General features: G+C 39.2%; 1 protein-coding gene across 1 annotated transcript in view; it reads left to right on the top strand.

Moving 5' to 3' along the window:
* The window catches only part of SPMIP2 (sperm microtubule inner protein 2), a 174,485-nt gene that overhangs the window by 89,050 nt on the left and 58,849 nt on the right, over positions 1-26,586 (top strand). Inside the window, exon 3 of the mRNA XM_004382066.2 lies at positions 17,954-18,012. Coding sequence (XP_004382123.2) covers positions 17,954-18,012 — 59 coding nt within the window. The remainder of the gene's footprint in view (positions 1-17,953; positions 18,013-26,586) is intronic.

Here is a 26,586-nt window from a genome sequence, read left to right as displayed (position 1 = left end):
AACCTTTGGGACACAGCAAAGGCAGTCCTCAGAGGACAATTTATAGCAATAGATGCACACATCAAAAAAGAAGAAAGGGACAAAATCAAAACATTAGCCACACAACTCAAACAAATAGAAAGAGAACAGTAAAGAAAGCCCACAGCCGCCAGAAGAAAGGATATAATAAAGATCAGAGCAGAAATAAATGAAATAGAGAATACAAAAACAATAGAAAGAATCTACAAAACCAAAAGCTGGTGCTTTGAAAGGATCAACAAAATAGGCAAATCACTGGCCAGACTGACAATGGAAAAACAGGAGAGGACGCAAAGAACCCACTGACTGTTCTCACAGGGATCACAATAGAGAGTCCTGGACAGAGCTGGAGAAGAATGTAGAACAAAATTCTAACTCACAAAAAAAGATCAGACTTACTGGCCTGATGGAGACTGGAGAAACCCTGAGAGGATGACCCCTGGACACCCTTTTAGCTCAGTAATGAAGTCACTCGTGAGGTTCAACCTTCAGCTAAAGATTGGACAGGCCCAAAAAATAAAATGATACTAAAGGGGCACAACAGCCCAGGGACAAGGACTAGAAGCCAGGGGGGGACAGGAAAGCTGGTAACAGGGAACCCAATGTCAAGCAGGGAGAGTGTTGACATGTCATGGGGTTATTAACTAATGTCATAAAACAATATGTGTACTGTTTAATGAGAAACTAGTTTGTTATGTAAACCTTCATCTAAAGTACAATTTTTTTAAAAAAAGTTGTGAAAAAAAAAAGAATCGTGTCATGGATTGAACTGTGTCCCCCAAAAATATCTGTCAACTTGGCTAGGTTGTGATTCCCAGCATTGTATGATTGTCTATCATTTTATCATCTGATGTGATGGCCCTCTGTGTTGTAAATTCTATCACAATGATGTAATAATAAGGTGGATTAGCAGCAGTTATACTGATGAGTTCTATAGATTAGATAGTGTTTTAAGCCAATCTCTTTTGAGATATAAAACAGAGAGGCGAGCAGAGACACATGGGGACATCATACCACCAAGAAAGCAGTGCTGGGAGCAGAGCACTTCCTTTGGACCTGACATTCCTGTGCTGAGATGCTCCCAGACCAAGGGAATACTGATGACAGGGACCTTCCTCTGGAGACTAAAGATAGAGAAAGCCTTCCCCTGGAGCCAGACTTCAGCTGTGAATTCAGACTTCTAGCCTACTGGACTATGAGAGAATAAACTTCTCTTTGTTAAAGCCATCCACTTGTGGTATTTCTGTTATAGCAGCACTAGATGACCAAGACAAAATGTAACAGAATACTATGAAAAGTTATACTCCAACAAATTTGAAAACCTAGATGAAATGGACAAATTTCTAGAAACACACTACTTACCTAAACTAACACAAATAGGTAGAAAATCTGAACACACTCATAACAAGAGAAGAGATTGAAGAGGTAATAAATAACTTCCAACAAAAAAATCCCTCGCCCAGACAGCTTAACTTGAGAATTCTAGCAAACATTCAGAAAAGACCTCACACAAATACTACTCAAACTATTTTGGAGCATAGAAAAGGAAGGAATACTCCCAAATTCATTCTATGAAGCCAGCATAACTGTGATACCAAAGCCAGGCAAAGACATGACAAAAAAAAAAAAAAAAAAGAAAATTACGGACCAATATCTCTCATGAATATACATGTAAAAACTCTCAACAAAATTCTAGTCAATAGAATTTGGCTTCATATCCAAAAAAATAATACACCACAACCAAGTGAGATTCCTATCAGGCATGCAAGGATGGTTCAACATTAGAAAAAGAATCAATGTAATCCACCACATAACTAGAACAAAGGAAAAGAATCACATGATCATCTCAATCAACACAGAAAAGGCATTTGATAACATCCAACACCCATTCACGGTAAAAAAAAAAGTGAAAAGAAATAAAGGGCATCCAAATTAGGAAGGAGGAAGTAAAATTATTCCTATTTGCAGATGATATGATCCTATAGACAGAGAACCACAAAGATACCACAAGAATACTACTGGAACTAATAGAAAGATTCAGCAAAGTAGCAGGATACAAGATCAACATACAAAAATCAGTTGGATTCCTATACAACAACAATGAGAACTTCAAAAAGTAAATCAGGAAAACGATACCAATTATCATAGCCCCTAAAAAGATAAAAGACAGGAATAAACCTAACCAGGGACGTAAAAGACCTATACAAAGAAAACTACAAAACATTATTGCAAAAAACTAAAAGAGACCTACATAAATGGAAAAACATACCATGCTCATAGATAGGAAGACTCAACATTGTGAAAATGTCAACTGTACCCAATGCAATCTACATATATAATGCAGTCCTGATCCAATACCAACAGAACTCTTTATCGAGATGAAAAAACTAATCACCAACTTTATATGGAAAGGAAAGAGGCCCCTGACAAGTAAAGTATTATTCAAGAAAAAGAACAAAGTAGGAGGCCTCACACTACCTGATCTCAGAACCTGCTGTATATCCATGGTAGTCAAAACAGCTTGGTACTTGTACAATGACAGACACATAAACCAATGGAGCAGAATCGAGAACCCAGACTTAAAACCATCCACCTATGGTCAGCTGATCTTTGACAAAGGACCAAAATCCATTAAATGGGGGAAAAGACAGTCTTTTGAACAAATGGTGCTGGCAAAACTGGACGTCCATCTGTAAAAAAATGAAACAGGACGCAGACCTCACAGCATACACAAAAACTAACTGAAAATGGATCAAAGACCTAAATATAAAACCTAAAACCATAAAGCTCATGGAAGGAAAAAATAGGAACAACATTAGGAGTCCTAATACACGGCATAAATTTCATACAAACCATAACTAACAACGCACAAACACCAGGACATAAACTAGATCACTGGGAGCTCCTGAGAATGAAACATTGATGCTCCTCAAAAGACTTCAGGAAAAGATTAAAAAGAGAACCTACAGACTGGGAAAAATTTTTGGGCTACGACATATCCAATAAAGATCTAATCTCTAAAATCTATAGAATACTTCATCACCTCAACAGCAAAAAGACGAATAATCTATTTAAAAAATGGGCAAAGGATATGAACAGACACTTCACCAAAGAAGACATTCAGGTGGCTAACAGACACATGAGGAAATGCTCCGAATCATTAGCCACTAGAGAAATGCCAATAAAACTACAATGAGATACCATCTCACCTGACTTTACTGGCACTAATAAAAAAAAATGGAAAATAATGGATGTTGGAGAGGTTGTGGGCAGTTTGGAACTCTTATGCACTGCTGGTGGGAATGTAAAATGGTACAACCACTATGGAAAACAATATGGTGCCTCCTTAAAAAACTAGAAATAGAGATACCATACCATCCAGTAATCTCACTCCTAGGAATATATCCTAGAGAAATAAGAGCTGTCACACAAATAGACATATGCACACTTATGTTCATTGCAGCATTATTGATACTCGCAAAAGGATGGAAACAACCTAAGTGCCCATCAACAGGTGAATGGATAAACAAATTATGGTACATACACACAATGGAATACTACACAATGATGAAGAACAATGATGAATCCGCAAAACAACTCATGACATGGATGAATCCGGAGGGCATTATGCTGAGTGAAATAAGTCAATCACAAAAGGACAGATACTATATGAGACCACTATTATAAAAACAAGAAAAGTTTACACACAGAAAAAAAACAATCTTTGATGCTTATGAGGGAGGAGAGGTTTGGGGAGGGGAAATCACTGACTAGACAATAGACAAGTGTTAACTCTGGTGAAGGGAAAGACAATGCACTACTTGTGAAAGTCACCACAACTTGACCAAGGCAAAGCCATAGAAGCTTCCTAGACACATCCAAACACCTTGAGGGATCAAGTTACTGGGGCTGAGGTCTGGGGACTGTGGTCTCAGGGAACATTTGGGTCAATTGGCATAACATGTTTCATAAAGAAAATGTTCTACTTTGGTGAGTAGAGTCTGGGGTCTTAAAAGCTTGTGAGCAGCCATCTAAAATACATTTATTGTTCCCATCATGTCTGGAGCAAAAGAGAATGAAGAAAACCAAAGACATAAGGAGAATATTAGTCCAAAGGACTAACGAAGCCACACGAACCACAGCCTCCGCCAGCCTGAGCCCAGAAGAACTAGATGGCACCCAGCTACCACCATCGACCGCTCTGACAGGGATCACAATAGAAGATTCCAGACACAGAGGGAGAAAACTAGAACAAAGTTGAAATTCACACACAGAAAAACCAAACTTACTGGTCTGACAGAGCCTGGAAGGACGCCTGAACCTATTGCCTCCAGACACCCTGCTAATTCAGAACTGAAGCCACTCCCGAAGTCTACCTTTTAGCCAAAGATGAGACAGCCCTGTAAAACAAGCAATAACACTCATGAGGCACGTGCTTCTTAGTTCTATCAAGTAGAGGAGACCAAATGGGCAACACCTGCCCAAAAGCAAAGACGAGAAGGCAGGAAGGGACAGGAAAACTGCATGAATGGACACGGGGATCCCGGGGTGGAAAGGGAAAGGGGGAGAGAGCTTACACATTGTGGGGATTGCATCCAATGTCACAAAACAATCTGTGTATAAATTTTTGAATGAGAAACTAATTTGCACTGTAAACTTTCACCTAAAACATACACACACACACGCACACACACACAAGAGCTACCATTGACTGTTTATTATGTAAGGGGGTTACTGTGATTATTTCTGTTTTACGGATGAGGAAACTGAGGTTATCAACACGTGCGGCTTGAGGCCACACAACTAATGAATGGTACAGTCAGGTTTTCAATGCAGGCCATGTGAATTCAGGAACTTAGAGAGGAAACGGGAATCAAGTCAGGTCAGAGCGTTAGACTGGAGCCACTGTGGACAGTGACTATCTGTGTTATCATTTTTCTGTAAGGTGGAGTCTGGCTGGGGTCAATTCCACTTGCCTTCTGTTATAAAGCTTGCATGCCTTTTTTTCACGATTGTCTCAATTTTCTCCCAGCTTCCCATTTGCACACAATATACTGCATGTATAATATTTGAATGAATCATTATATCCCACACACTTGATATAATAACAAACAGCTTGGTAATGATTATCTTTGAAATTTTATTTGATAAGCACTTTATAATCTTTCAGGAGTCTCTGGGTGGTTTAACACACTTGACTGCTACCCAAAATGTTATCAGGTGGAGTGCAGAAACAGGTGTCTCAGAAGAAGGCTTGGCGATCTACTTCCCAAAACTCAGCCATTGAAAACCCTGTGTGTGGAAGTTGTTGAATTGGTGTATGTTCTGCTGTGTATATTTTCACTGCAATAAAAAAAGAGTGAGAAGAAACAAGAAAACACCACGGAGCACAGTTCTACTCCGACGTACATGAGGTTGCCATGAGTCAGAATCAACTAGATGCAACTGGCTTATAGTCTTTCAAAACTTGTAGTCAAATACAATCTCTGGAATGAAGGAAAATAAGGGAAGACAGTGAGGTAGCACCAAACTGCACCTTCTTCCCTTGTCCCAGCCTCACTCCTTGAGTTCTTCTGAACTGTCCACTCTTGCCCAACAGTTTCCTCCTCTCTTCCAAATTCACGTGGAGGAAAAGTATTGCCAGTGTGGCATTGTTCAGTATGGAAACCACTAAACACATATTTCAGAATTTCTGGGATTTTTTTCACCCCAAATTTTCTCATTGACTTAGATTCATTTAGGGGAATTACAAACAGGCTCATTAAAATTCCTAAGATCTCACTTTCCTAACCTCCAGATGTTGTTATCAATATAGAAGATTTTAAAAAATAATAATAAAGCTCTCCATTTTCAACCCAGTTATAAAAGCAAAATAGAAAATAGCTTTTCTAAAATTAGGCACGTCTTTGGATTGAGGCAGTTGTTCCCCAGATGGATGTGTGTTTAGTTCTCACTTCATATTTCCTATAGTTATTTGCATCGTAACAATTTGTGGTTTAATATAAAAATAATTACATTATCACCTTTCATCATTAAGTTCTGTATAAAGTAATACGCTTTACGATACCACGGGAAGCCTTCGTAAGGGAGTGCCACATGCTGACCATCTGTGAGGGAGAAGAGACATTGGTGAAGGAGGCCAAATAACCCTCCTTTTTCTTGAAATAAAAAATATAGTAACACCATTAGCCTCCACCTACACAGATGTTTTATTTTCCCCATTTCACAAAGTTTGACTTTATAGGATTCCTCAAATCAATTGAAGGAAGTAATAGCCTCATAAAATCTTACTGTTGTCTGAACTTCCAGAAAATGAATTTTATGTTTGATACTTCCTTTTCCTAACAGACCATAAAAACAACAAGGGAAGCGTGTATCGCTGATTTTCACTCTCGGTACTGTGTTCAAGGAGCCCTGGTGCGCAGTGGTTAAGCACTTGGGTGCTAATCGGAAGGTCTGAGGTTGGAACTAACCAGCTGCTCCAAGGAACAAAGATTACAGCCTTGGAAACCCTATGGGGCAGTTCTGCACTGTCCTATAGCGTCCCCATGAGTCGGAATAGACTCGATGACAATGTGTTGGGAATTATATGCCAGGAAAATTCTTTGGATGGTACAATTAAGTGATACTAATTGAAAGGTAAGACGCCCCAGTGGCACAGTGGTTAAGTGCTCAGCTGCTAACCAAGGTCGGTGGTTCAAATCCATCAGCTGCTTCATGGAGGAAAGATGTGGCAGTCTGCTTCTGTAAGATTATAGTCTTAGAAACCCTATGGGGCTGTTCTACTGTGTCCTGTAGGGTCACTATGAGTGGGAATCGACTTGACAGCAGTGGGCATTGTGTTCAAAGCAGTCCATGAAGAATGACGTGTTTGGAACAGGGAGTGTTTTCTGTTGGTAGCTAGGACGCTACTACCTCCACATTCTACTGGCAGCCCGGCCCCAGAAGAACTGGCCTCTCAGCTAAACAGGACTTTTTCTTTTTCAGATACTTTATAGGTAATGATTGAACAATTGGGGAAAACAAATAAAAAAAGAACACATCCTAATTTTCACATTTTTAGCTAGGATATGGAAATGTTGGGGACAGGGAGAAAGAACCCACCATAATTTAAAGTCTGGTGAGTGATTTTATCCTTTAATTAAGAAATGCTAAAAATATACCATAACCCATTGCCGTTGATGTATCATTTGATATAACATCTTGAGTATGTGTCTAAATGTAAACAACACTCTTAAAAAAAAATTAAGCCTCTTAAAGTTTGCAATTAAGCATATGCCATAGGTTTTCAACAAATATTATTTGATGATTATTGGGACATACAAAGCTGAGAAAAGACTGCATACATTAGAAAAAACCAAAGAAACCAAATCAGCTCCAACTCATGGTGACCGTATGCTTTGCAGAGTAGAACTGTGCTCCATAGGGTTTTCAAGGCTGCGACCTTTTGGTAACAGATCACCAGGACTTTCTTCTGAGACACCTCTGGGTGGGTTTGAACCGCCTACTCAGCTAGTAGTTGAGTGCTTAGTCATTTGTGCCACCCAGAGACTCTTCTAAATTAGAATGTTGTTGTTGTTGTTGTTAGGTGCTGTCGAGTCAGTTCCGACTCATAGCGACCCTGTGTACAACACAACAAAACACTGCTCCGTCCCTCGCCATCCCATATGCTTGAGCCCATTGTTGCACCCACTGTGTCAGTCCATCTCATTGAGGGTTTTCCTCTTTTTCACTGACACTCCACTTTACCAAGCATAATGTCCTTTTCCAGGAACTGGTCCCTCCTGATAACATTTCCAAAGACTGTGAGACGTAATCTAGCCATCCTTGCTTCTAAGAAGCATTCTGGCTGTACTTTTCCAAGACAAATTTGTTCATTCTTCTGACAGTCCTTGGTATATTCAATATTCTTCACCAACACCATAATTCAAAGGCATCAACTTTTCTTTGGTCTTCCTTATTCATTGCCAAGCTTTTGCATGCATATGAGGTGATTGAAAACACCATGACTTGGATCAGGCACACCTTAGTCCTTAAAGTGACATCTTTGCTTTTTAACATTTTAAAGATGTCTTTTGCAGCAGATTTGCCCAATGCAACGCATCTTTTGATTTCTTGACTGCTGCTTCCGTAGGTGTTGATTGTGGATCCAAGTAAAATAAAATCCTTGACAACTTCAACCTTTTCCTCTGTTTATCATGATGTTGCTTATTGATCCAGTTGTGAGAATCTTTGCTTTCTTTATGTTGAGGTGTAATCTACACTGAAGGCTGTGGTCTTTGATCTTCATCAGTAAGTGCCTCAAGTCTTCACTTTCAGCAAGCAAAGTTGTATCATCTGCACATCTCAGGTTGTTAATGAGACTTCCTCCAATCCTGATGCCCCATTCTTCTTCCTATAGTCCAGCTTCTCCAATTATTTGCTCAGCATATGGACTGAATAAGCATGATTAAAGGATACAACCTTGACACACACTTTTCCTGACTTTAAACCACACAGTATCTCCTTGCTCTGTTTGAACAACTGCCTCTTGATTTCTGTACAGGTTCCTGATGAGCACAATTAAGTGTTCTGGAATTCCCATTCTTTGCAATGTTATCCATAATTTTTATGATCCACAGAGTCAAATGACTTTGCATAGTCCATAAAACACAAGTAAACATCTTTCTGTTATTCTCTGCTTTCAGCCAGGATCCATCTGACATCAGCAATAATATCCCTCATTCCATGTCCTCTTCTGAATCCAGCTTGAATTTCTGGCAATTCCCTGTCGATATACTGCTGTAGCCACTTCCGAATGATCTTCAGCAAAATTTTACTTGCCTGTGATATTAATGATACTGTTCCATAATTTCCACATTCAGTTGGATCACCTTTCTTAGGAATAGGCATAAATATGGATCTCTTCCAGTCAATTGGTCAGGTAGCTGTCTTCCAAATTTCTTGGCATAGATGAGCAAGCACTTCCAGAGCTGCATCTGTTTGTTGAAATATCTCAATTGGTATTCCATTAATTCCTGGAGCCTTGTTTTTCACCAGTGTCTTCAGTGCAGCTTGGACTTTTTCCTTCAGTACCATCAGTTCTTGATCATATGCTACCTTCTGATGTGATTGAACGTCGACCAATTCTTTTTGGTACAGTGACTCTGTGTATTCCTTCCATCTTGTTCTGATACTTCCTGAATCATTCGGTATGTTGCCCATGGAATCCTTCAATATTGCAACTCGAGGCTTGAATTTTTTCTTCTGTTCTTTCATCTTGAGAAATGCTGATCTTGTTCTTCTCTTTTGGTTTTCTAACTCCAGAACTTTGCATATGTTATTATAATAATTTACTTTGTCTCCTTGAGCCTCCTTTTAAAAAATCTTCTGTTCAGGTCTTTTACTACATTATTTCTTCTGTTCCCTTTAGCCACTGGATGTTCAAGAGCAAGTTCTGGAGTTTCTTCTGACATCCATTTTGGTCTTTTCTTTCTTTCCTGTCTTTAATGACCTCTTGCTTTCTTCATGTATGATGTCCTTGATGTCGTTCCACAACTCATCTGGTCTTCAGTCCTTAGTGTTCAATGTGTCAAATCTATTCTCGAGATGGTCTCTAAATTCAGGTGGGATATACTCAAGGTCATACTTTGGCTCTTTTGGACTTGTTCTAATTTTCTTTGGTTTTAACTTGAACTTGCATATGGGCAATTGGTGGTCTGTTCCTCAGTCAGTCCCTGGCCTTATTCTGACAGATGATGTTGAACTTTTCCATTGTCTCTTTCCACAGATGTAGTTGATTTGATTCCTGTGTATTCCATCCAGAGAGGTCCACGTGTTTAGTTGCGGTTTATGTTGTTGAAAAAAGATGTTTGCCATGAAGAAGTCGTTGGTCTTGCAAAATTCTATCATGCACTCTCCAGCATTGTTTCTATCACCAAGGCCATATTTTCCAACTACCAATCCTTCTTCTTTGCTTCCAACTCTCCCATTCCAATCACCAATAACTATCAATGCATCGTAATTTCATGTTCGATCAATTTCAGACTGCAGAAGTTGGTAAAAATCTTCAGTTTCTTCATCTTTGGCCTTAGTGGTTGGTTACATTTAGTTGCACAAATTTGATTAATAGTCGTATTAACTGGTCTTCTATGCAGGCATATGGCTATTATCCTATCACTGACAGTGTTGTACTTCGGGATAGATCTTGAAATGCTCTTTTTGATGATGAAGTGACACCATTCCTCTTCCATTGTCATTCCTGGCAGAGTAGACCATATGACTATCTGATTCAAAATGGCCAATACCAGTATTTCAGCTCACTAATGCCTAGGATATCAATGTTTATGCATTCCATTTCATTTTTGATGATTTCAAGTAGAATATTTCAAGTAGAGGATCAGTGAGAAAGGGGAAGACCCTTAACAAGATGGATTGACACAGTGGGTGCAACAATGGGCTCAAAAATAACAACGATTGTGAGGATGTGGCAGTGGCAGGACCAAGCGGTGTTTCGTTCTGTTGTACACAGGGTCAGTGTTAGAACTGACTTGACAGCACCTAACAACAGTAAGAACATTGTCAATAGCTGTACTCTACAGTTTTAGCCACATTCCAAATGGTTTTAAGCTACTTAAGGTCTGAGATCTGTTTTATTTCATTTTGTGCTGACAACATCAACCCCACTCCCTCACGCACCACCTCTAGTGCTTAGTTTGGGGTATTATTGTTAGTAGCTGTTCAGTAGATTCCTAGGCATGGCTACCCTATGCGTGCAGAGTAGAACTCTTCCATAGGGTTTTCAAGGCTATGACCTTTCGGAAGCCGATTGCCGGGCCTGTTTTCCAAGGCGCCGCTGGGTGTGTTCGAACCACCAACCATTCTGCTAGTAGTTAAACACTTAACCACTTGCACCACCCAGGAATTGTGCTTGGGGTGAATGATTATCAATAAATGATGAATGAATGAACAAATGAATGGACATCATTAATAAATATCAGCCTGTCGTAAACTGTAGTTTAGGATTGGAAGTCAGGCAAATTGTAGCTGAGATCTTCGTTTTATCATTTAGGCTATGAACTTGCCCAAGAAATCTAAATTCTCTAAGCCTTAGTTGCCATTCCTGTAAGGTAGGAAAAATAAAAATAAATACCTCCTAAGTTTATTGTGATGATTAACTGCAATGATGTATTTACAGCACTTGGCACAGTGCCTACAGGCTGCTTAAGGAAGTATTAACATGAATTGTGTTGTGAACATTGTAAGCATCACACTACTCTCTTGAAAGTGTATCTTGCACATATTATCAACGCGATGCAATTTCCTTGCACATATTATCAACGCGATGCAATTTCTCTTGAGTTTACAAAAAAACCTACATGCATTCTTTTTTGGCAGAGGTTTGATAAAATGTACAGACGAATTTTTAAGTGTGCTTTAGATTGGAAAGTATTATACTCTGAGCTTAAGCATAACAACGATTGTGAGGATGGTGCCGAAATGGGCAGTGTTTCATTCTGTTGTACGTAGGGTTGCTATGAGTCAGAACAGACTCGATGGCTAACAACAAGCTTAGTCAATAAAAGTCATTTGAAAATTATTTGCCTTTTTTTTTTTTTTTTAACTGAAACTTAGGTTTGCTGTTACTGTTCGCTCTGCCTGAGCTACCACCCCTAGTGTAATTCTGTGTTGTGGAGCTAATTGGACAATTAACTTGGGGGAAGCACACTTTTTAACCTTTGAATTGACAACAGTGCCAAACACATTGGAAACCTCCAAGGGTGAGAACATTTGCAAAATAGGCACTTGATTATATTTCAGAATCTGTGCGCCGGGCACCCCTGGGGACCGGGATGCTCTTGTGTGGCTTTTTTGTAGCTAGTACAGCTGAATTGTCTCAGATTTCAGACCCTGGTAGAGATCATGAACTAACTCTGAATAATGGGCTGACATCAGAATGATAGGTAACTCATCGCAAATCAAGACAAGTCTCAAGAGGTAAGTTCTAGTTTTACTTTAAAAGAAAAAAAAAATTTTTTTGCATGACAGAATGAATAAGGAAACTGCTTATCTTCCTGGAGGAATACAGGAAGAAAATAACACAAATTTGCTGAAAAACTGAGGCAGCTAGCATATTGCTTTTGAGGGCAAATGTAATGAAGGCCCTCATGAACGATTAAAAGTGGCTCATAAGACAAAAGAGGCAGTTGGAGAACTTGTTATTTTCCTCTCCTTGCAGCGAGTACCGCTTTGAGTCGGAATCAACTTGACGGCAACAGGTTTTTACAGCTCGTGTGCCCACTGTTTTGTATCATGCCTTAGTTTTACCATCTATAAAATGGGGGGTTGTGTTAGTTTTCTGTTGCTGCATAACAAATTACCAAAAATTAGCAACCTAAACCCATTGCCGTTGAGTCGATTCCAACTCATAACCACTCTATGGAACAGAGTAGAACTGCCCCATAGGGTTTCCAAGCAGCGGCTGGTGGATTCGAACTACTGACCATTTGGTTAGCAGCCGAGCTCTTAACCGCTGCGCCACCAGGGCTCCAGCAATCTAAAGCAGCACCCATTTGTTATCTTACACTTATGAAGGTTGGAAGTTCACGGATGGTGTGGCTCTGGTTCCACAAGGCTGAAGTCAAGGTGTCAGCTCAGGGTGTGATCTCATCTGGAACTCGGGATCCCCCTCCAAGCTGTGTGTTGTGGCAGAGTTCTGTTTTTTGTGGTTGTAGGACTGAGGTCCTATTTCTTGCCTCTTAGCTGGGGCCTTTCTCAGCTCCTAGAGGCTGTCACATTGCTTTCCTAGTGGCCACCTCCATCTTTAAAGTCAGAAACGAAGACTCTCCCTCATGGCAAATCCCTCTCATGCCTCTGATCCCTGTTGCCAGGAAGAGCCGAGGCCCTTTTAAGAACTCACCTGATTATGTTAGGCGCACCAAGGATAATCTCCCTGTTTTAGCCGATTGAGTTGGAACAATGATTTCATTTGCAAAATCCCTTCAAAGCAACACCTGGATTGGTGTTTGGCTGAATAGCTGGGAGTAGCTATGTACAATAGGGGGCAGGAATCTCAAGGACCATATTAGAATTCTGTCTACCACAGGGATAATAATAACAACATCTTATTGTTGACTGAATTTAGTGAGATAAGGGAACGCTATCAGGCAGTTCTACTCTGTCCTATAGGGTTGCTATGAGTCAGAATTGACCAGTTTTAATGTGCATTAAGCACTTAGCATAATATCCAAAGTGCAACAAAGCTCAATAAGTCGGGACTAGGAGCCCTGGTGGCACAGTGATTAAGGGCTCGGCTGCTAACCAAAAGATCAGCAGTTCCAATCTATGAGCCGCTCGTTGGAAACTGTATGGGGCAGTTCTGCTCTGTCCTATAGGGTCGCTATGAGTCAGAATCAACTCGATGGCAATGGGTTTGGTATTTTTTAGTATTATTAATGGCTATATAGACTCTATTTTCCTGCCTGCATGAATTTTTAAATTATACTACTATAAAATAAGCTCATAAGAAATGTGATGGATCATATTGCGCATTATTTGGATACTTCACAGAAAACAGAGATACTGAGGAGATAGTTAACAAACTCACAAAACCCAGTGTTTAGTCTATTTGTTGAAAGCAGATGTACTAATCTGAATTATTTAAAAGGTAATGCAGTAAAAAAAAGTCAGATATCATTCACATTGGTACTTAAACCCATAAATAACATGACATAAAATGTAATATGGGTCTCTACATTGTTCGTTTTTGCTTTTTAACAAGAAAACTCCATCACAAAATCCATGCCTTAAACACTGACGTTTTCCAGAAAGGAATGTTTTCTTTCTACTCACACTCTGAATATAAAACGAATGCTTTAAATGCTCCATTCACACAAAGGCCTTTATGCCCCATTTCTCCCTTCAATCATTCCAGTCTAGAATACGCAACATTATACAATTTTGGGATCCAGCTACAATAATGGGAATGCTTTTCACTGGCTGTGGGAACAAAGACACCTAAGGGGTTAACAGTAATATTTTGCAAATTGAAGCAAGTGAAGGGGGAGAAAATTAGCATAAGAAAAGGTAGCCCTCAGGGATTTTTCACTCAAACGTTTTTGTACTAAGAGCTCTACATTACCAAGGAGGAGGCTGGAGAGGAGAAATCCCAGTGTCTATGCGCGCTTGACATACATTTGTATTATATTCATTCTACTGGTGAGAAAGACCTCGTAGTTAAAGAGATGGAAAACAGTTCTTTCTAGTAAGGAATGTCAAAATTGGATATACTAAAAAAAATCCTAAGTCAAGCATAGCAACAAAGCAAGAGGATTCCTTAGTGATCAACCCCAGAATGATTTCTTAACTATGCCAGGACGTGAGACAAGAGGTCGTTGGAGATTAAAAGTGAAAATCTCAATTATTTATATTTTTGAATAGAATGAGCCCCAAATATCTGAATTAACTTAAATTTAACAATTATTATTCATTTCAGAAATTGTATCTAACTCACAAGTTCTAAATGTAGTTAGCAGGCATTTCCCTTTTCTCAATACCTAGACTTATTTAATGAGGAGCACTGGTGGTGCAATGGTTAAGTGCTTAGTTGCTGTCTTACTCATCTAGTACTGGTATAACAGAAAGACCACAGGTGGATGGCTTTAACACAGAGAAGTTTATTTCCTCACAGTAAAGTAGGCTAGAAATCCAAATTCAGGGCGGTCAGCTCCAAGGGAAGTCTTTCTCTCTCTGTTGGCCTTCTCATCAATCTCTCCCTGGACTAGGAGCTTCTCTGCACAGGGACCCCGGGTCCAAAGGACCGCTCTGCTCCTGGCACTGCTTTCTTGGTGGTATGAGGTACCCCCTTCCTGCTTGCTTCCCTTTCCTTTTATCTCTTGTAAGATAAAAGGTGGTGGAAGCCACACGCCAGGGAAACTCCCTTTACATTGGATCAGGTTTTGACCTTAGAAAGGGTGTTACAATCCCACCCTAATCCTCTTTAACATAAAATTACAATCACAAAATGGAGGACAACGACACAATACTGGGAATCATGGTCTGGCCAAACTGATCATTTTAGGGGGGATGTAATTCAATCCATGACAGTTGCTAACCGAAATATTGGCGGACTAAACCCACCAGCGACTCTGCAATGCAAACAACCTGGCAATCTGCTTCTGTAAAGATTACAGACCCAGAAACCCTATGGGCCATTCTACTCTGTCATAAAGATCACTATGAGTCGGAATCAACTTGACGACACTCAACCAGACTTACTTACAGATTGCTTTGTAGGGAATACCCAATTTGGAGTTAGGATCATTTTTGTCAGTTGAAAAATGTGTAAAAGATTCTCACTGATTTCCTTAGGATAGAGAATATGCTAATCAGTTGTTACCTGTTTTTCTGAAGATGAATTGTTTTTTGAATCAGTCTTCTTCTTACTCTTACAAATATCTAACCTACAGAAAAATGATTTTTTGATTCTGAATTTCATTAGATTTAACACTACACTGAGCATGTCTGTCCAAATAAATCCTGATAGATTTCATTAATAAATTAAGATAAGGGCTAGTTTATTTTAGATAACATTTTTATGACATTATACACTTATATCTATAAAAGAAATGTAAAAATTTTATTTAAAAAGTGTTATTTTGCTTCTCAGAAAAGTCTTTCCAGATTAAGAAGATACAATTTTTGGTTATTAAAATAGAGAATGGTAGAAGATCATCCATATCCTGGAAAATTTGTCCAGAAGTTGATAATCAAATTTTTTTATTAATCAATGGCTAAGGTCAATTTTTAGGGAATCACAGTTAAAAAATCAAAACTATACCATGATCTTTCCATTATGCACAGATGAATACTTTTCAGTTTGTGATGAAATAGAGGCGCAACCCTGCTTTAAATCCTCATTTATCTTGCCCCTTCCTTTGTTTACTTATTTTATATGTGGACGTTAAAGAGCTAGAAGTGATCAAGGGGTCAGGTCTTTATCCCTGAGAGGACAACATAAGCAAATGAATCTGTTTTCCCATCACAAATAACTCCAAAGGAGCCAACCAGAAAATTCTAAACCAAAGCTTGACGGAAAGGGAAGAAGAAAGGTATGATAATTAAAAAGTACTAGGTTAAATCAATCAATAAAAGACAAATATTTATGATCCCACTTATATGGAATATCTAGAATAGGCAAGTGTACAGTGACCAAAGTTTATCAGTGGTTATCATCAGTTGGCAAGAAGGATGGAGAAAGGGGGACTCATTACTTAGGGGACACTCAGAGTCTTTCGTTAAGGGTGATAGAAAAACTTGGACTCCAACAATGGTGATGATTGAACAACATGACGAACATAATTAATGTCACTGATTGTACATGTGAAGAATGTTCAAATGGCAGTTTTTTTTAAAACAACAATAATCATTTACTATCTCAAAGTGGAGCGAGAGTTAAGAGTGGTTTAGTTGGGTGGTTCTGGCTTGGAGTCTGTCAGGAAGTTGCAGTCAAGCTCTTGGCTGGGGCAACACTCATCTGAAGGCTTGACTGGGACTGGAAGGTTTGCTTCCAAAATGGCTCACTCGTATGGCTGGCAGATTAGTGAAATGGCAAATGTTTTGTTAGATATATATTTATCACGATTTTAAAAAATTAAAGCAAAAAAACAAAATAATAAAAAGAGTACTAGGCAATTCCTGTGATGTTGAAATCATCGTAATATGGTTTTACTACTTTTTGAGATGTTTTGAATACAGCATCCAGTAAAAAAAAAAAAAAAAAAAAATGAAGTGAAATACTTTCTGATAATCCATGACATTGTTTCTAAATCCTGGTATTGAAAATTGAGAAATTATTGTAAACAAAAATCCTTTCCGGTATGAATTTGACACTCCTCTTCCCCATGCTTATTCACACATGTGCCATTCATTGGATGTTCCTGGGGAAAAGGAGTTAGGATGTGTTACGGAATGAATTGTGTCCCCCAAAAATATGTGTTGTAAATCCTAACCTCTATGCCCTGTGGTTATAATCCCATTTGGGAATGGGTTGTCTTTGTTATGTAAATGAGGCAGGATTAATGTAGGGTGTGTTTTGAGTCAATCTCTTTTGAGATATAAAAGAGATTAAATGCAAGGTAGCAAGCTGAGATGGGGAAGAGAGATGCCAAGCCACATGAAGACTGCTGACGAGCAAAAGCTCAAAGGCAAGGACCTTTCTCCAGAGCCGACAGAGAGAAAAAGTCTTCCCCTAGAGCTAGTACTCTGAATTTGGACTTCTAGCCCCCTAAACTGTGAGAAAATAAATTTGTTTGTTAAAGCCACCCAGTCATGGTATATCTCTAGATAACGAAGAGAGGATGCAAAGATGATTCATTCGATAAGAATAGATCATTTCAATGCACATGGAGGGGGTGTGTGGAAATTATTTTTTAATGTGGAAACTGGCTCTAAGTCACTTAATACTTTATCAGCACCCCCAAATTATTTGAAAGGAGTTTTCAGATGCACACTTCCCCACCGTCTGTCTATAACCCAGGTCCTTTTCCGTCTTATTGCCCCACCACGTTTTCTAATTCTGTGAGGAGAAGGTAAAGTGAAAAGAGCTAAAATATTTGAGTCTAAATGATAAACAGTTGTGTAAAATGCCTGCTTATATAGACATAGAATCACCAAGATAGAAAGGAGTTTAGACTATATTCTCCTTGCTACTTGACACCCCTTTTAGAAACAGGGAAAGTAAAGCACATAGAGACATATTTATTTTACTTCTTGTACTCTTTTGTCAGTTCAGGACTCAAAAGGCCATCTTCTTCCCTTATTTTCCTTTAACTGAATTTAGCATTTCCTATCTAATTCCCCAACCTGAATTCCTTTTTGACTAGGAATGTAGATCCTTAGACATGTTGTTGCCTATTTACCTTGGAATTATGGTACATTCATTTTCTTTCTTTTACAGTATGGAGAAATAAGTCACGCTGCTATTGATCAATTAACCCACAGATACCAGAGTCCATGGTAAGCACATATTAATATATTTTAAATCAATTAATGTCTCCTTCCTAAATTAGTAACAGGGTTAATTATATTTGTAACTTTGAAGTATAGCACCACTTTATTTCTTTTATTTCATGTAGGGTTTTTTTTTGTTCTTGGTAAAAGTATGTATTTTTATCCTTAATAAATACTTAATGAATTTTCACCATGGGGAGGGGGGAGATGTAACGCAAGTACTGTTAGAGCAAGAAACAGAATGTGATGGAGAAAAAGAGAACCGAGCCTGTATCTATTAAGAATAGCAACTAGATGAGTGGATTAGCTTTAACTGGATAAATAATTCTCTTTGGAAAAAACAATACAAAATTTTTTTTTTTTTTTGTAAAAAATAAACTGATTTCACGTGGTTGGCTTAGAAACCATCATAACGGGTAATTTGGGTTAATAAGCGTAATCCTACTGAAGTCACATAATGGCTTGAATTCATGCTATTTAAGGCAGCCCCTAAACGACATTAAACGTGTCTAGCTCCAGATATGTTAAATTACTGGGAAAAGAGCAGAAACGAGGCTTGTCATCTAGATGCAATGTGTAATTCAGATTCCTAAGAGAGAAAGGGTCAATCAGCATTGCTCTTACAAGACTGCAGATTCAATATTGTCTTTATTATCCTTAGATTTTTGGAGGTGAAGACTTCTGAAGCCTACTTCACCTCATTTTTAATTGTTGAAGGATACAGCTATTTGCGTGTGTAAAATTATTGGATTTTAGCCTTGTTCTACTATATAGGCAACAACATAAACCACCTCAAATAGCTACAAGTAAACGCCATGTTAAAAGATTAGTAGTTACTACAACGCAAGTCCAGGAAAACAAACGATCTTATTGGACAATTCCTGTAACCTGTGAATTAGATCCCATTTTTAAAGCCATAGAGAAATAGTTACACTTTATTGCTTGAAAAGCATATGTTCTCATTAAAATATTCCACTTCATTTGTTCAAATAACTTTGCCCCAGTGCAGGAATTAATCTTTCTTGCAGAGGCATCTATCTGCAAATGCCGTATCAATTATTTCCTAGCAAAGGAAAACATTAAAGACTATTGAAAATCAATGAAATTTCAACAAACATTGTTGATATACATAATAAAATTTGCTGCATTTATTTAAACAAACAAACAAAAAAAACTCATTAGAAAGCCGCTGAGAAATATTGAAGCGTTGAACATTTTTCCTGGTTAAAGAACATTGACTACATTCATTTCTAGGGAATAGGCTACGTATTGTGCCAGGTCATGTGGATGCAAAACATTTATGAAAAAAGACCTCGTACTTAGGAAATTATGGATTCAATTGGGAAACTGGGCATATGTATACATAAAAAACGAGTCCCTGGGTGGCACAAGCAGCTAAGCACTCAACTACTAGCCAAAAGGTTGGCGGTTCAAATCCACCCAAAGGCACCTCAGAAGACAGGCCTGGCAATCTGCTTCCGAAAGGTCACAGCTTTGACAATCCTATGGAGCAGTTCTACTCTGCACACGTGGGGTCGCCATGAGTCAGAATTGACTCGACAGCAACTAACAACACCACCATATAAAGAAAAATAAAATCAATTTGCATCAGTCACAAGTCAAATAAATGATGAAGACAATTATAACTAGAAAAGTTTAAAATTAAAAAAAAAAATGTATTCATGACCCCATGGACCTGTAGACTCTGGCTCAGATCTTATTTTAACTAGTCAGACACAAATAATCTGAACGTTGCCTTCCTCTTAAGACTCTAAGCACCTCCACTGCTTCAAAGCCTTCCTGCCCCACTCTGGGGCTGGCAAGATGCCCTTGGATAAGAGGACGACCTGGACAGGCCCAGGTGTGTCCCACCTTTGTGCTCTCTAATTTGGACAGATGGCTATCTCTTTCTCAGACAAGGTCTCCAGTAAGGTCACTGAGTAGCCTTTCTAACCAGTTTTCATGTTCTGTCCTGTTAGCAGTATTCATTTACATTTGTTCAGCACCTCATAGGTTGAAGGCACTGTTAGATTCTGTGGACACAGTGGTGAACAAGACAGGCTCAGTATCTGCCCTTCTGGAACCTGTATTCTAGGGGAGGACAAAGGCATTAAACAACTGGCTATATAGCATTTGAAAAATAGTCTAATGCTTTTCATGCTTTTGATTTGTGGTAACAAATCAAACAATATAAAGTTATATTAAGAAAAATTTAATATCCTGCCTGTGATGGTTAAGATTGTGTGTCAGCTTGGCTGGGCCATGATTCTCAGTGTTTATATGTGATCAATCCCATGACTGAATATACTGTGAGTAGCCAATCAGATGAAAGGGAGTTTCCTTGGGGCTGTGGCCTGCATCTGAATATATGCAGATGTTCTGGCATTTTGCTCACTCTGGATCCTGTGGCTGCCTCCTGTCATCTCACCTCTGGTTCTTGGGACTTGAGCTGTCAGCTTATCTGCCAAACTTGGGATTCATCAGTCTTCACAGCCTGTGAGCAGAGCCCTGCTCTCTGACCTGCCAATCTTGGGTTCGCCAGCCCCTGCAGCTATGTGAATCAGGAGAAACCTTGCTGTCTTGCCTGCTGATCTTGGAATTCATCAACCTTCACAGCCTGTAAGAGGGAGCCCTGCTCTCCGACCTGCCGATCTTGGGCTCACCATCTTCTGCAGCTGCGTGAGAGGCCTCTACCCCGATCCATGGACTGGTACATTCTAGCCTCTACAATCATGTGAGCTGTTTCCTCAACAGAAATCTCTCTCTATATATATTTATACACGTTACTGGTTTTGCTTCTCTAGAGAACCCAGCCTAAGACACTGCCCAGTTCCATCCAGTTCATGATTAAACACTTAATTACAAAAGGGTATTTATAGTATCTTAAGAGAGGATCTAACTAGGGGCACTGACCTAGACTGAAGCCAGGGAAGGGTTCACCAAAGAAGTGATTAAGCTGACACCAAAAAGATGAGTACAATATCGTTCATCAGCATGAGCAAAGGCACTGAGGTGAGAAAGAGTGTATCAAATTAGATACCAGTGTGGTTAGACTCTAAAGAGCAACAGGGAGACCAGCAAGTGGGCCAGGTTAGAGAATTTGGATTTTAATCTAAGAATGAAGAGAATTCAGTGCAAGGTTTAAAATAGGAAGCAACATAATCAGATTTTTTTTAAAGAGCACTCTGGAAAGTTGGCATACTGTTTGGAGAATGAATTGAAAGGTGACAAGAGTAGTTGCAGAAAGATCAGCTAGGAGACTGTTTTGGTTTTACAAACCTATCACTGAGTTCCAATGTGTTTTGCAAACAAATCAAAATAAATTGTGATTATGGAGGGCTGAGGCAGGGGGAAGATTTCATGGAGAGGTGTAGGCCTTAAATAAACGAAGAAAAGAAGAGATGATATTTGCTGTAATGATGGGGAGTAAACACATGTGATGAAGCAGATATTTAACATTATCCTAATTTTACAGGTAAAGACATTGAATTTTAGAGCTTAAGTGATATGACCCATAGTCATAGAGCTAAAGTTTCAGTCCAAGTTGACTGACTCCAGAGATTTGGATTCCATTGGTCTGGGTTGGGACCTGGGCTTGTTCATTTTTCATAAGCTCTCCAAGTGATTCTGATGTACAGCCAGGCTTGCAAACACCTGGTGATGACTGAGGAAAGGAGGGGCACTCTGAGGGCAATATAAATGGGAGCCACCGAGAGAGAAAGGGATCATTAGAGTTAAGTCCCTCGAGACAATAGAAGTCTACTGAAGCCCGTGAAGAATTTTGCAGAGCAGGGTTTAATTCAAGGGAAACAATAACATACAAATATTTGGAGGTTATCAATGGCCTCAGAAAAAGAAACTTAGGAAGAGAGGATGATTTGAGTCAATATCACCAGTACTAATGAATGTTTATCTGCTGAGATAATGAGGGAAGAATCCACTCTATTTTTCAGGCAAGAAATGCAGAACAAGACAACTACAGGATTTCCTCCATTCTAAGGCACAATTTTAAAATTTTAACCTTTCTGAAATCAGGATGTGTTTTATACTAGTTGTTTATACATGTAGTGCCCATGTAAAGCTTTTATTAAATCAGTGATGTATCATATAAGTTATTGCATCTTAAAAACCAATTAACAAACATGAAGACCTGCCGTGTGCCAGGTGTTTGGGATTAAAAAAAAAATTAATAAGCAGGGTTTCTACTCTCAAGTTGCTCACAGACTTTCAGGCACAGGTAGATGTAAGCAGAAGATTACACTGATGGGGAATGATTGCAGTAACTGCGTGTGGGTTAACTTTGTTTTTGTTTTTTTCTGAATTAAGTAAAACATCCTCTTGTTTTAAATATCTTAAGTTTTTCTAGATATGTGACCTGATGGTTAAGACATTTTCATATGGTCTCTCCGGTTTGCAATTGGGTGTTTTCCAACTGTTAGGTGTTGTTGAGTCAATTCTGACTCATAGCGACCCTATTCACAACAGAACGAAACACTGCCTGGTCCTGCACCATCCTCACATAATACAATCAGATTGCTGTGTTTGAGCCCATTGTTGCAGCCACTGTGTGAATTCATCTCATTGAAGGTCTTCCCCTCTTTTGTTGACCCTGTACTTTACTAAGCATGATGTCCTTCTCCAGGGACTGGTCCCTCCTGATAACATGTCCAAAGCACGTGTGACAACGTTTTGCCATCCTAGCTTCTAAGGGGTATTCTGGATGTACTTCTTCCAAGACAGATTTGTTCCCCTGGCAGTCAATATTCTTTGCCAACACTGTAATTCAAAGGCATCAATTCTTTTTGGTCTTCCTTATTCATGGTCCAGCTTTCGCATACATATGAAGTGATTGAAAATATTATGGCTTGAGTCAGGCCCACCTTAGTCCTCAAAGTGACATCTTTGCTTTTGAACACTTTAAAGAGGTCTTTTGCAGCAGATTTGCCCAGTGCAATACATTGTTTGATTTTTCGACTGATGCTTCCATGGGCATTGATTGTGGATCCAAGTAAAATGAAATCCTTGACAACTTCAATCTTTTCTCCATTTATCATGATGTTGCTTATTGGTCCAGTTGTGAAGATTTTTGTCTTGTTTATGTTGAAGTGTAATTCATACCGAAGGCTGAAGTCTTTGATTTTCATAAGTAAGTGCTTCAACTCCTCATCACCTTCAGCAAGCAAGATTGTGTCATCTGCATATTACAGGTTATTAATGAGTCTTCCACCAATCCTGATGCTGCATTCTTCTTCATATATCCAGCTTCTCAGATTTTATATATATAAACCATGCTTTTAATGTCAACAAGAAGAGTAAGAAGTGTAGATAGGGAATATAGGCAAGATTTGCAGACACATTAAGAGAACGAACTGGAAAATAATGAATGGGTAGAGTTTTTTGTTTTATTTAAGAGGTAAGTGGATTCTGTAAAAGCCACCCTTGTGTTCTCACCATTCATCACTTGCACACCATTACTGAAGAGCCTGTCCCATCCTCCTGGGCTTTAACAAATAATATCAAAGCTAACTTCAGAATGCCTCTGTGTGTCTCCTGTTTTCCTATGACAGCAAACTTAATTTTACAATAATCTTTTACATTAGATGTTCCTGAGTCACTGAAGTCTAGAAAAATTATTTACAGGGATAGGACTTCTTTAACTCTTTGTAATACAACTTCTTATTCTGGTGGTTGTAATTAGCGCCTGTGTTATTAAACTGCTGGGCATGAGCTTCGTCTTGAAGACTGTGGATTTCTCTAAAGCCACACTGATTTAGAGGTAGAAACGTTTGGAAAGGGACAATGTTTTGCTCTTGTAGTTGTTTTTATTCATGCTGCAAATCTTCTCAAATCATGTGTTTTTTCCAAAAGCAAGGACTACTGATTAGTCTTGGTATATTTTGCTTCCTTCCATAATGTGCTTTACCTCAGAGTTAGTGGATCAAATATAAAATATGAAATATCAAATTGAAAATCCAAGCCTTAAGTTAAACTATGAAACCAGCAACCCCAAATTATCCAAAGAGTAGAAATATGTGTCTGTCTGCTGTCTTAGTTTCCTAGAGGAGAAATTTACTTTCTCACAGTTATGGAGACTGGAAGTCCAGATCAGGCTATCAGTTTTGTCGATTTCTGCTGAGGGTTTTCAGAGAGAACATTTCCCTGCCTCTCTTCTAGCTTATAGTGGCTGTAAGTAATCCCCTATGTTCCTTTGATACTTGTAGATGTATCTTCACGAGGTGTCTTCCCCCTCTGTGTCTCTGCTTCTGTGTCTATGTTTCCCTTTTATAAAACACCACTCAGAAGGAATTAGGATTAGGAGCCACTCCATTCTGGTATGACCTCATTTAACTTAACTGATAACAAAAGAAAAATCCTATTTTCAAACAAGGTCACATTCACAGGCAGAGGGGTTAGGACTAGGACATATATTTGGGAGGACACCATTCAATCCATAACCTCTGCCATACAAAGGAAATAGATTCCAGATTTCCTACCATTTTAAAGACCAAGAAGAGGAATTTAGACATAAAGCACTTTTAGAAACACTCTACCCTAAATTTTCTCCCTCTTCCCTCAGCCCACACTCTCAGTGAGAACCTATGGAAAGCTACTCAGGAAAACAGTATTACTGGGCAGTCTGAGTTTTTAGCCATCCTTGATACATTTCAGTTAGTCGCCTCATGGTGGAAAGCACTTCCCTGCGGGAGGTGCTGAGACGTATGAACTGGAGCCCAGGCCCTGTTTCCCACCAGTCTCCTGACACAGTCTCTGCAGGTCTAGCTACATGGATGGTTCCTCAGGCCAGACATGTTCTTCTCCATATGTGGTTTTTGTATATGCTGTTTGTTCTAACGAAATAGAGTATCTTTCAAACTTTCTCACAAAGCACCTTCCCCTCACATACACACACCTGTTTCTTTGAATTATTCACAAAATCAGGAATTCAGCATTCATTCTTCCTTCAATCATTATTCTTTAAACATACACTATGCTGGATACAGGTCCCTGGGTGGCACAAGTGGCTTGCAATTGGCTGCTCACCTAAAGGCTGGCAATTTGAACCCGCCCAGCAGCTCCACAGAAGAAAGGCCTGGTGAACTGCTTCTGTAAAGATTACAGCCAAGAAAACCATTTGGAGCAATTCTATTCTGTAACACATGGGGTTGTCATGAGTCAGGGCAGACTCAACAGCAGCTAACAACACCATGTTAGATACAGGAGCCTCTGGATGATGCCAGTGGTTAAACACTTGGCTATTACTAACTGAAAGGCTGGAGGTTTGAACCCACCCAGAGGCACCTGCTTCCAAAAGGTGGCAGCCATGAAAACTCTATAGAACACATGGGGTTGCCATGAGTCTGAATTGACTCCACAGCAACTGGTTTTGTTTTTTTTTTTTCTCTTTTTTTTAATGTTAGATACTAAAGCAAAAGCATTTGGGAAACAAAGATAAGTAAAATATGGCACTTGCCATTAAGAAGCTCATAGCACAGAGAGGAAAATACAGCTATGCTAGATTAATAGTATAATCCAACAGGATAAGGCAGAGTGTGAAGCAGCACACCATGGCAGCTCAAAGGAAGAAACGTTCCTTACTCTCTGGAAGCTGCTATTTATGCTTCAGAACACAGCTTGACCGGTCTCTCTCTTGTGAAGCCTTTAACACTCCATTGCCCCCCTCTTCAGACTCCTCTTATAAGACTGTGACTTCACTCCATTGCAGATTTATGTTCCCTACAAGATTGTGGGGCACAGAAGTTCTCCTTAGCTTTTTCCTTCCCTTACATTTAACACAGTGCTTGGCATGTATTGAGTACTCAATACATATTTGCTAAATTGAATATAAAAGGCAGATTTCAGACCTTATTGTTCTCATAACAGCACAAGGTGGTATAGTCCAGGTTTGAGAAGTTGGATGAGGTCAAGTCATGAGGACTTCTTGAAAGAGGTGAAAATTAAGCTGGGTTAAACCAAAAAACCCATTGCCGTTGAGTTGATTCCAACTCATAGTGATCCTATAGGACAGAGTAGAACTGCCCAATAGAGTTTCCAAGGAGTGCCTGGTGGATTTGAACTGCCGATCTTTTGGTTAGCAGCCATAGCTCCTAACAACTACTCCACCAGGGTTTCCCTAAGCTGGGTTAGAAGTAACATTTTGGGAACATCTGTAGCTGCTTCCTTGGGTGAACTTTTCATGCTTACAAATGTCGAGCCTATGAAATCAACAATTGATTTACAGGAAAACAGCATTCCAGAGAGAAACTACTGACATGCCACTGACCTAATGCCTTGAAAAAGTTGCCTCTTCGCCAACTGGGGGCTTATGACATTTGCCACTCACTCGCCAATTTGTAGGTTTGTTTTAGGAATAATGTCTTAAGGGGCACTTCAAGTTCCTGTGGACTGCCACTGTGGTAGATGGGGGAGGAGGACAAGATTGGGACAAGTAAACTGGATGTCAGTCACGAAGAGAAGAGAAACGTGCATTTTATTTTTTATTTTTTATTTTTTTTAATATTTTATTGTACTTCAGGTGAAGGCTTACAGAACAGATAGTTTCTCATGTAACAGTAACACACA

The sequence above is a fragment of the Trichechus manatus genome, unplaced genomic scaffold (assembly GCF_000243295.1).
Source record: "Trichechus manatus latirostris isolate Lorelei unplaced genomic scaffold, TriManLat1.0 scaffold00089, whole genome shotgun sequence".
NCBI classification, from domain to species: domain Eukaryota; kingdom Metazoa; phylum Chordata; class Mammalia; order Sirenia; family Trichechidae; genus Trichechus; species Trichechus manatus.
Note: the sequence above shows the minus strand (reverse complement) of the source record. Positions and strands in the feature narration are given on the sequence as shown.